This window comes from Schistocerca cancellata, chromosome 12, assembly GCF_023864275.1.
Source record: "Schistocerca cancellata isolate TAMUIC-IGC-003103 chromosome 12, iqSchCanc2.1, whole genome shotgun sequence".
Taxonomy (NCBI): domain Eukaryota; kingdom Metazoa; phylum Arthropoda; class Insecta; order Orthoptera; family Acrididae; genus Schistocerca; species Schistocerca cancellata.
Window position 1 is genome coordinate 20,102,512 of NC_064637.1, and position 12,301 is coordinate 20,114,812.

The 12,301-nt window shown below is 42.8% G+C and overlaps 1 protein-coding gene across 1 annotated transcript in view; it reads left to right on the forward strand.

The window, feature by feature from the left end:
- Positions 1–12,301, forward strand: part of LOC126109582 (uncharacterized) — an 88,866-nt gene that overhangs the window by 40,351 nt on the left and 36,214 nt on the right. Inside the window, exon 3 of the mRNA XM_049914616.1 lies at positions 9,485–9,606. Coding sequence (XP_049770573.1) covers positions 9,485–9,606 — 122 coding nt within the window. The remainder of the gene's footprint in view (positions 1–9,484; positions 9,607–12,301) is intronic.

Consider the following 12,301-nt stretch of genomic DNA (forward strand, 5'->3'; position numbering starts at 1 on the left):
GGCTGCAGTGGCCTGCTCTCCTCTGGACCCATTAATCTGGGAGAAGAGAGACTGAAAAATCATTGGGTACATGCCAAAGATGGTGTTTTGATGGTGGCGCTGCAAGCTATCTGGACCTAAAAGAAGATACATACAAGTCGACAGACGACAGACAATCTCGGTTCTCGCCCATGGTCTGCTATCGCTAAAAATCCTGTAAAAAAAAAAGGAAAAAAAAAAAACGCAGCGCGAAGCGATACTTGAGGCTTTCCTTTGGCACCCGATGCTGAGGAGGGTGGAGCAGTGTCCAATGGCCGTGGCCGTGAAGCAATTCTGCCGGCGATGGCCCATCTCGTGGGTGCGTATGATGTGAGGTGAGAAACAGTTGCAATGCTTGATCCCTGGTGTGTGTGGAGCAAAGTTTGGCCTTCCGCTGTTGAAGGTTGTGACAGAACATTTCTCTCTGCTGTTTGACTGCGGATGGAACAGTGCACTAGTTACATGCAGTATTCCAATGAGTTCACAGAATGTTTGAAAATTTGTTCTCAGAGTTTGACATCGGGTACAATGTACACGATCACATCACGCAACATAACATAGCACCGCAAGCACATTTGAGAGTGCCGTGTGGCTAGGGCCTCTCGTCGGGTAGACCGTTCGCCTGGTGCAAGTTGACACCACTTCGGTGACTTGCGTGTCGACGGGGTTGAAACGATGATGATAAGGACAACACACCACGTAGTCCCTGAGTGGAGAAAATCGCCAACCCAGCCAGGAATTGAACCCGATCCGTTAGATACGACTTTCTGTCCCACTGACTACTCAGCTAACAGGGGCGAACTGCATTTCCTTGTCATACCCTGTAAATCTGTTACCCACTCGCGATAAGTGTGTTCTGACTGTTTTTCGCAATTGAAGAATTGATACCTAGCTGCTACCACATTCCCTTGTTGTTCATAATAGTTTGTTAGTGAGTCTACCACTGCATCGTAAGCAAGTTCACACGGAGTGGCATTAGGAAAGAGTTTTTGAATTAATCTGAACACTGCACTTCCTACCGTGGATAAGAGATAGGTATGTTTCACAGAACCTGCAACATTGTGGGCTAGTAAATGTGCCTCAAACTGTGATAACCGCTTTAGCTATTCCTCTTTTTGGTCACTAAAAAAGGTGGTATAGCAGCTGTAGTAGGTGGTGCTTGTTCCGTCGGGCGCACAGCATTGGGAAGTAGCTGCTGCATCGTGTTGAGTAGTGCTGCGATCTGCTGCGTCTGGAACTGAAACGTGTGCATTAGCTGTGTTGCATTTAATGCTTGCAGTGCGGAGCCTGAGCAGGGGGGCGGGACAGGATTTGTGGGCATGTGGGAAGATACAAATGCAAAAAATATACAAGGCAGGCAATCTAAATAAAGACAGAATCAAAGAAATATTCTGCAACACCCACCTGAAAACACTGATTAGCAAAACTGACAGGAAACTGTTAAAGCAATGAATCGCTCCTGCAAAGTAAAGAGCCAGCACAATATAAATGAAATTCTGTGGCCACTGGGCAGTGGGTTCGGATGAGACTCGTCGCCAGTTGTTGGGTCGTGCCCACTCATCTCTTGCAGGGTGTCAAAGGGATGCTGTGTTCTCAGAATGCTATGCAGCAATTCGAGCAAATAACATTAGTAGTTTCATTTCTATAAATCATATCTACGATACTTAACTTTAATGTACGAAGGTATCTCAAGCGATGGGTGACGTGCGACATAAATCAGTCCTGGCTATACACAATGTTCAAACAAGCAATGGACATGGGTCACTACAATCTGATATCGCAGCACTCTCTGCTAGGCCGTGTTAATGCTGTCCACTAATGTCCGAATACTCAGCACTAATGTCTGGCTGAGGCTGCCAGCAGCGACACTTATATTCACTTCTTGCAGGTGTCGCTCGTGTTGTGGTGCGGTTCTCATCGGCGCACAATTGGCCGATGTCATTTCACTGCCTTCTCCAGTCTTGTGTTCTTTGTCTTCATTCCGGTGCTTGTGATTATGCCAGAACAGTTCGGGACTCTTCCCAGTGTGTCAACCACTGCCTGGGAACTACACTAGTATAAATAGCTCATGCCTTGTCTGACCCATGCCAAAAATGCTACTTTTCTAAATGTTTACCCGTGTACATACGCGATAAATTTGGATGAAATCGATGATGACGAGTAGGCATGGTGATCCCCTTGTGAATGGACCATCTTACAGGGAGAGAATAGACAAGTTGTGGGGTTTATCCCATGACTATCTGTTCTAGTGCACTAAATGTAAACAGTCGTACAAAACTTCCCTTGTCAAAGAAATGGTTACTTTACATTCACCAGGTGGAAGACTTCGTAATGACCACCTCGAGCATTAGGATCCCCCATTAGACTTACCTCCCCATAATTAGGGCTTTTGAACAGTCTGTACGGTCATCAGCAGCATTCCATGACACCCACACTACAGAAATTCTCAGGACACATGCATAGCTACAGCAACGATACTATCAAAGTGAAAGGACAGTTTTTGGCTTGCATTCAGTATCATTCCACTGTTTTCATGCCAAACATCTTGCTGGTAAGCATTTAAGGAACCACAAACATCCTTGGTTTGAACCTTTTTAATACTTTGGACTCGGAAGTACATGACTCCACCAAACGCATTCAGCTGCCGGAGGCTAGCTCGTACTTTAGCAACTTCATTCAGAGTACAATTCAGTCATGTCACCCTCCTGCCAACAGCCACTTCCTGTTTCTTCAAAGTGTGGAATGTTCTATTCGTTCTCTGGGATGAGCTATAGTCAGAACTACAGTGCATCTAAGAGAAAGTTAGTCTCAATCCAGTCCCCAGCAGTCGGAGTGGTATTTTGGAAAAGCCAATTCACGGTCAACGTACAATCCGCCACAAACACCTATCCAATTCCAAAAGTGGATGACACTATGCCATGTCTTGCAGGAGGCAAGATTTATTAGCAGGATGCTTTCTTTCAGCTCCCTCTGAAAGAAGCATTATAGAGCATTCTGCTCGTTGACATTCCTTTTGGACTATTCCACTATAACAGGCTTTCTTTTGGTGTTTCCAGTGCTCTGGCTATTTTTCAGTGGTACTTTGAACAGTTGATGTCCAGTGTACCCGGCATAGCAAACTATCTGGATGAATTCTAGTCATTACGTTGATGTCCTTTAACAAGTGTAACATTTTTTGTCCCTCAGGTGTCGTATCTTGATCATGTTCACAATGCTTAAGGAATACAATCCACATCATACTACATTTAAACAGTCCAGTAACTTTGAGGACATTAAGTAATTACAATTTGTGCTTGGCCAACTTAATTATTATTGCAAGTTTGTCCCACATACCGTGGTCATATCGGAACCACTCCATCAGTTATGTAAAAATGTAAAATTGTGGTCTTTGATCCAGCAAAACCTTTAATTGTAGCAACTGATGGTTCTGATTACGGCTTCGGTGCATTGTTATCTCGTATAATATGTGGTGTGGAACATCCTATTGCATTCATATCCAAAACTCTAACACAGGCACAATGCAACTACAGCCAAATAGAAAAGGAGGCCGTGGTTGCTGTGTTTGCACTAAAGAATTCCACAATTATGGCTGATGTTTCATGTTATTGACTGAACATAAACGTCTTTTACCATTATTGAAAGCAGACTCCAATATTCCTACCACACTGGCGTGTCTCCTCCGGAGGTGGGCATTGTTTTTCTTAGCTACTCGTACGACATCAGATATCGCTCGACAGCTCAGCATGCCGACACTGACATTCTCTCCATATTGCCAAATGGACACGACACACTTTTTGATTTGAAACCAGAGGTCTGTTGCCAGATGGACAAAGAAGCTGAAGTAGGTGTAGCCACCCTTCCTTAAGGTGCATTGCCCATCACTGACTGGAGGACCCAGTTATCTATCTTCACCAGTGGGGCCCTGGCAGTGGTCACCCATTTATTAGGACAGAATGTGGTGGAAATATGATTAAACAATGGCTCTGTGTGTCACAAGCATCTGGTACACTGAGGATGGCTAACAGATGGGAAAGAGTTGGATCATCCAGAAGTCCAAGCATTCTGGCACAGGTGCCACAAGTTCTCTATCCTCATTAGAGCCCTCTTGCTGCAAGGGGAAAGTGGTCAAACCTGCACTGTGATTCAGTTTGCCTTGTGGCACAGTATACCACCCCTGAACATCAGACACACTGGGGAATAGTGCTCATGAAGAGGCTGGCCCCTCAATATGAGTATTGGCGACAGATTGATGCAGATATTGCCAACATGGCGGTGGTATGTGAGACCTGCCAAAGAAAACGGGCAACACTCTTTCACAGGATGCTTCGTGCCCCAATCTCGACTCCATTTAGACTTTGCAGGCCTTCCTGGGCTAATTGTGGTGGTTGTGGTTGGCACAGTAACCGGATTCTACTACTTAAACATCCTCGGCACATGCTCTCCAGACTCTGGTACGGATCTTCTCCACAGGACGACTCCCAGAAACCATGGCTACTGTTAAAGGGCATCAATTCACATCTTCTGAATTTACCACTTTTTGTGCTTCTGACAACATTGCCGTAGTGTGCAAAGTGCCTTTCATTCCACATCCACTGGATTAGCAGAACATTTCGTATGTGCATTGGAGTCACAGTTATCAAAGCTGCATCCCCTTCATGATTTAGATGAAGCCCTCACTTTGTTTTTGGTATCGTATTGTGCCACAGGTCAGTACGGCATCAGCCCCCCCAAAAATTTCCACGGATGATTGTATCGGTCCAAACTCTCCGACCGTCAACATACAGGACCTCCGTTTCTCCATTCGTCGTCTCGATTCCAACTTTATTCTGTCAAAGATGATGTATGGGTATTGGTTTTCTCCAAAAATCTTCACCAGTGGGGCCCTAGCAGTGGTCACCCATTTATAAGGACAGAATGTGGTGGAAATATGACTAAAAATAGCTCTGTGTGTCACAAGCATGTCAACCAGGTGTGCTCACAGAAGACAGTGACACCTCCTAGCGTTGGATTGTTACGCCCTTTGGTTCCAGAGTTGGACAACAGCATTTCTCAGATAATAATGCCCCTATTGCCATGTGTCACGGCTTAAGGTGTATGTGTACGTGCAGTGTGCAAAGTTTGCCCTCATCTAGTCTATAAGGTAGTTTCTCACTGTCGTCGCCATAAATCCGTTGTATCGCATAATGGACCAACCCTGGTCTGGAAATATTTTTACGAAGTGACTTAGCAGTAATAGACAGTGTTTCATTTGCTTTGAAAGATTAAAGATTTGTATACCATTTCTCTGAGACAGTAGAAGAGGAAGGAAATTAAAAACTTAACAACAACTCATTCATAGTATACAATAAAAATAGAGAACAGCTGTCTGTGATCTGCTTGTAGCCCATGAAAAGGGACAAATTAACATGAAAAAAAAGTTCTGCAACCCCAATTTTCACCCTTTAGCACTGACTATTCACAATGTCCAGTGCGCGATCCTCAATTACATAATTCTTGAGGAGGATTTCAAAAATTAGAATCAGTATGAGAATACTGGTGATTTTTGTAGTAGTATTCAACCACTTACCACTCTTTGAGAAAATACTGAATGACAGACGGACTCAGTTTTCTTTTATTTGCTTATTTAATTTAATATTTTGATCATATGTAGCTTGAAACTGTGGGAGTGAGAAGTTCCAGGCTTCCTTAGAGTTCAGTGTTTATTACAGAAAATTACAGGAATAAAAAAATGAAAATAGGTTATTTCAGAAACAGGTTATTTTGAGCACTTGTAACAGTCAGGTTAAACTGGTGTGGAAAATATAACTGAAAACTGGTTGTTTCAGCGATAACCACAACTGCTAGGAGTTGCGTCGCAATGGATACGTATAGCACTGACTAGCAGTACCAATTGCATTGCTGTTTCCAGCATCTAAGTTTGCCAGAATGCCTTCCTGTGCCCCTACCTAAGCCACAGCTTGTTCTGCTAACACAAAGGGATGGTGGCATTGTTTGTGTTAGATTAGCTAAGTCCAGACCTCGGAGCATCTGACGGATCAGCCCTCAACCTGAGTAGGAGTGGATTTTTAGTCCTCGGTACATGAACACAGGCTAGTAGGGGGCAAAGTTGAGAGGAGCACCCACTTCTTTGGAGTGTGGGGTACTGTCGCTGGTGAGAATTGGATGAAATCGTTGTCACTGAAGTGGACCAGTGAGCTCGCAATGGTGCAGCGAACCGTGCAGCTCAGAAGTGTCCGTGGTCTCGGGGGCAAAACTGATGGGTGGACTGTACTGTATTAACGGCACAAGACTACAACGTAAAGGAATTTTTGGTGGTACTCGATAGCACTGACATGTTAGAGGCAGATCGGAGAGATGTAATAGGACACAATTTTACGATAAGGAATGGCAGAAGAAACTATGGAAACAACTGAATCCTTAACAACTCCCCCTGTGCCGTGCACCAGGATTTTTTATGCAAGTCCAAGATGTTGCACCTCAGTTCTTTAGACAATGGATGTAGTCCAGCCTGAGTGGCAACGCAAGAAGGCAGAGAGGTTTTGTGTAATAGCATCCTTCTGCAGAAGTGACTTGTTATCCCCTCCCCCACTGTACGTACTCAAAGCAAACCTTTGATGAAAAATCGTGCACACAGCACCGTCCGAGGCCAGTACAAAGTGTGGCACTGATGGTGACCAGAATGGACTTTGCCTGCCAGAACATGAGAACAGAAGGCAAAGTCAACTCATTTTGAAGGGTTACACCCACCCACTCAATCACTCTGCAGTGTCCTGCAGCAGTGATGTCTAGAGCTCCACAGACCGTGTGGGTGGCAACCATTGTTGCAGCTTTACCTGATATTGCAGCAGAGAGGGGCTTGCTAACAGTGGGTCGCCCAACAATGACACTGGACACGGAAGTGGCACCGTGTTGTCTTTTCAGGCGAGTCCTGTTTCTGTGTACAGCAATATCCACTTGTGGATCTTCCGAGGAGGATGGGTTTTGCTGAATTGCATTCGTTGTCCTTATGCAGGACAGGCACCTGGCGCGACTGGTGAGGAGACTCATTGAGTATACAACACGAAAACCTCTGGTTTTCGTACCTGATAACTTGCACAACAGCCCTTACATTTCTGATTTTTTAAGGTCAGTGCATGTGTCCTGTCTTCAGGGACTCCATTATCTTTGAACAAGATAATGCAAGACTGCATGTTGTCTGTGCTGTCATGTTCTCCAGACCTTACCCATTGAAAACATCTGGTCATAAGTTATAGAGAAACTGGAACTTCACCATTTGCCCCTTTGTTTGAAGAACTCTGGAATAGAGCTGTAGCAGTGTGGAATGATGTAACTGTATCTGTCATCCATGCTTAGTTTTACTTGTTGCCCAGCTGTGGTAGAGCCATGGCTGCTGCCAGAGGACCAGGTCTGTGTACTCAATTTCACACCCTCTACCTCTCCAGAATTCCTACGAATGTTATGTTTTCTTTCAACAATACTGTGTGTGCGCAAGAGGACAAATTCTGTTTTATAAAAAGATAACTATTTATCAAACGACTGTTTCATGTATGAAAAGGTTTTTCAGAGGCCACTACTCGTCGCAGAATTTGACTACTTAAATTATTTGATGAATCACGTAAACCTCATCTTCAGATTACAGTAGTGATACAAAAACATTTTTTTATACTAACAAGCAAAGCTGTTACAAGTATTCCAAGCATACAGAAACATTAAATTGAAAATATAAAACACTTTTAATATCTATGTGTACTTTTGTTAAATGTTTTTGCATTGCCATTGTAGGCTGAAGATTAAATTTATACTTCCTCTGTCAGAAAACTTTGATGACTTTAATTTATTTCTGAGTTTGCAATACTAGAAAGGAACAAATGTTGCTTTTATGCTACCTGGTATGTATGCGTCCTTAAAATGACCTCGGTCATGTTTCTGTGCAAACTCAGTAGGTAGCAGGGCTGTGCTTAGCAAGACACTGTTTGGGTTCTCGAGTTAAGGTGACGCAACGGATGCCGATCGTAAGCAAAGAGGGAATATCAAGTTCTGTACTAGGCTCGGAAAAACTCTTAGTGAAACATGAAAAGTGATTAAGATTAAGCAAGCGTATGCAGGCGAGGCACTTTCGAGAAGTGGTGTTTTAAAGTGGCACACAAGTTTTTTTTGTGAAGGCAGAGATTCAATGCAAGATTATTCCAGAGTTGGTCGCTCGTCTACAGCACATTCCGATGCAAACATAGAGCGTGTAAGGCAGTTATTGCAAGAAGACTGCCATGAAACTGTGCGTGCAATATGAGAAGAGCTAAATTTGAATCACGATATGTGTCATAAAATTTTATGCGAAGATTTAGGGAAACGGAAACTTAATGCAAAACTCGTCCCTCACACACTAACAGATGATCGAAAAGAGAAAAGATGAAGAATTTCTGCTGAACTACTGGATAGAGACAGATTTGATCCCACATTTCTGTCAGTGATTATTGCTCAGGATGAAAGTTGGTGCTACCAGTATGACCCTCATGTGAAGTGTCAAAATGCTGAATGGAGGAATCTCGGATCACCAGGAACCTTCGAGAACATAGACAATGTTTATAGCATTCTTTGATAGTAAAGGATTAGTTCACCGTATGTTCCTCCAGGTCGAGCAGTGAACCAAACTCTTTACATCAAAGTTTTGAAATGTTTGCGACAAGCAGTTCAATATCGCTACCCAGATGTGTTGCATTTTCAGGACTGGTTCTTGCTGCAATACAATGCGAGACCCCCTACGGCTTTATCTGTTACTGAGTGTCTGGCCAGACATTCTGTTTTTGCCATCCTACATCTGCCATATTCACCCGACCCCTCACTTTTTGATTCTTTCTTGTTTCTGTGAGTGAAAAGGTGGCTGAAAGGATAGCTTCATCAAGATATCACAAACATCCAACGGCCTGTGACAAATGAGCCTAGAAGCATTTAATTTCAAAATCTCCCTGCTTGCTTCCAAGACCTCCAGAAACATTGGCAACTGTGTAGCCTATAGATAGCCAAGGAAACTACTTTGACAGGATCTGGGCTCATCACTTGGTGAGTGCAATTTTCTATTTTTTTAAAAAAAAGGTCCTGGAACTTTTCTGAGAAAGGAAGTGTTTTGAAATATGTGGCTTCATTAAATAATTTAAATAGCCAATACATCTAGTGACTGGTAGTCATCTATCAAAAACCTTTTTGTAAGATTTTGTTATTTTCAATCTTTCCTGATGCAGAAATTGTGATACCCAGCAGCGTATATGAATAAATGCAACCATACTGATATTGTTTACTTCCCCTTTACACCTGCATTGACTGAATCCTTTTGCATCACACCTTCCCTGTTTACTGCTCTCACTTCCTCCTCCTCCTCCTCCTCCTCCTCAACCCATCGCGCCTATCCCATGGATAAAGTGTTTTTAATTCATCTTAGTGTAATATGTAATATGAATAACTGGTTTAACAGAGCTGGAAATGAAGGTAAAGGAACAAAAGGATAAACTCGAGGAGCTATGTGAATATCAGAAAGAGATGGAAATGAAAGAGAGAGAGGAGGATGCTGCAACAGATTCTTTAAAGCATGAAATGGTGAGTTTTTAATTTGATTTGTACCACATATTAAACAATGTTACTCCCTGTTCTTGTACTGATAATGGGTCATTTCAAGACAGTGTGGTGAGTTCTGTAGTTGTAATTGAATTTTTATTTAATTTTAACTTCTAAGCCATTTATGCGATTGTGAATTGACACAAATGAAACATTTCAATACATAATCCACACTACAGCGTGTACAAAATTACTTCAGGATGCACGGCTATGATGGTGAGGCCCTTGCTGGAGGCACAGCACACATTCCACTAATCCCACGAGATCTTTAGCCACACCAAACGCACACAGTTGCCAAACATCACCCCACCCCCCTACCACCACAACACTTCCCACTTACTATATACTTTAATTTTAAGCAGTATGCTGTCCTGTGTGATCTTTCATTGCACACTGGGATTTTGTTTGTGTTTGGGTTTATGCTCACAGGAATTATTATTTTATTTATTACTGGCTGTTACCTGCTGTTTTGCTCACTTATCAGTAGTTTTTTCTGACGAGTGTTGGTGAGTAAGCAAGCTAGTAATTTCACAAAATTTCTGTGTTTGTAGCGGCTTAGAGACATACGTGTAAAAAACGTACCCGTTATGTGGGTACATAATGAATGTATTTATATTATTTTACTGCATATCAAATCTGAAAGCATGCATTGTATTTTTCTAATTATATTAAAACAGTGACTCGATTCATCACATTCCTGCAGAAGTATAAATTTTAGGGTTTTCTCTGGCCCGCCTAGTACTGGACCGACCATTCTTTCAAGTAGATTAGAAGCTGTAAGAGGTGCGTGACACTCAATGTCTAAAATGCGACGGACTTGTGACAGTTCTAATGTCTCTGTAGCGGAGTGAGTTACTTTCACAATTAATAAAACTGGTATTAATACTTAAGTGTAGATTGAACATGTTCAGAATTAAATAAGCATTGTATTGATTACATTGAATCATGTTCAAACAAATTTCAGGCATGTAGCTGGTCATAGTTTTAATTCATTGCACAATATTTTGCCTGGGCACCTGCCAGTACCTTGAGGTGAGCCACGGAAGACTGATAAAGACTTGCTCTGTTCCACCCTATAAAATCTGATGAACTGTGATGGTGGCTACCAGTTGGTCAGTGCGTGGAGCTCCATCTCCACGATTTGTTCCAGTCAGACGACAGTGTGTGTCAGTGCCTGCGGCGAGCCGTAACACGGAGGACAGGTGAGTTTTGCGGTTCCTCCAGCGAAGTGTGGTCTGTCTGTCAACTTCGTCAATCTTAGGTTGCTCACCTGAAGGTAACTGGCAGGTGCTCAGTTGAAATATCCCACAATGAATTAAAGTATGACTGGCTGCAAGCCCGAAATTTGTTTGAACACGGTTCAATGTAGCCAATACAATTGTTATTCAATTCTCAACATGTTTAATCCATACTTAAATATGAACACCAGTATTATTAATTGCAAAAGTGACTCACGCTGATACATTTTCGTGTCTTAACCGTTTAACCTATTCTGATGGTATTTGGTGTGGAGATAGGCTGATTTAAGAAGTATTGCTCCGGTTTGGAAATATTGTAGATCTGAGCTGATGCACAGAGCAGTCTGAGTTGTAGTGGGGGGGGGTGAGTAGTCCCCACGTGACCCGTGTTTATGTATAGTGACTTTGCTGTTTCCTCTTTGTCCACTGCTCTCACATCAAATGAAAACAAAATGAATTCTGTGACCGGGAGCTATCGAGTGAATTAAAATACGTTCACATAATTACGGAAGGCTAAAACTAGTTATTGGTTTCAGACTATATTATTTCCACCTTTCTGGCAGTTGAGCATCAATGACCTTGCATAACAATGAAGTTATTTTTGTCAGTTTGCTAAAGAAATTTGGCTTTTATAAGTCTTTTCCTCTGAGGAAGACAATTTATTTGAAACGAAGTGTGTAATTCCACATTATTGACTAGTTTTAACTGTTCACTGAACTTCAAGTGCACGTTTTCATTCTCTAGCATGTTTGGCATTATGCCATAATACGAGGAGCATTCAAGTTCTAAGGCCTCCGATTTTTTTTCTAATTAACTACTCACCCGAAATCGATGAAACTGGCGTTACCTCTCGACGTAATCGCCCTGCAGACGTACACATTTTTCACAACGCTGACGCCATGATTTCATGACAGCGGCGAAGGCTTCTTAAGAGTCTGTTGTGACCACTGGAAAATCGCTGAGGCAATAGCAGCACGGCTGGTGAATGTGCGGCCACGGAGAGTGTCTTTCATTGTTGGAAAAAGCCAAAAGTCACTAGGAGCCAGGTCAGGTGAGTAGGGAACATGAGGAATCACTTCAAAGTTGTTATCACGAAGAAACTGTTGCGTAACGTTAGCTCGATGTGCGAGTGTGTTGTCTTGGTGAAACAGCGCACGCGCAGCCCTTCCCGGACGTTTTTGTTGCAGTGCAGGAAGGAATTTGTTCTTCAACATTTTTGTAGGATGCACCTGTTACCGTAGTGCCCTTTGGAATGCAATGAGTAAGGATTACGCCCTCGCTGTCCCAGAACGTGAACACCATCATTTTTTCAGCACTGGCGGTTACCCGAAATTTTTTTGGTGGCAGTGAATCTGTGTGCTTCCATTGAGCTGACTGGCGCTTTGTTTCTGGATTAAAAAATGGCATCCACGTCTCATCCATTGTCACAATCGACGAAA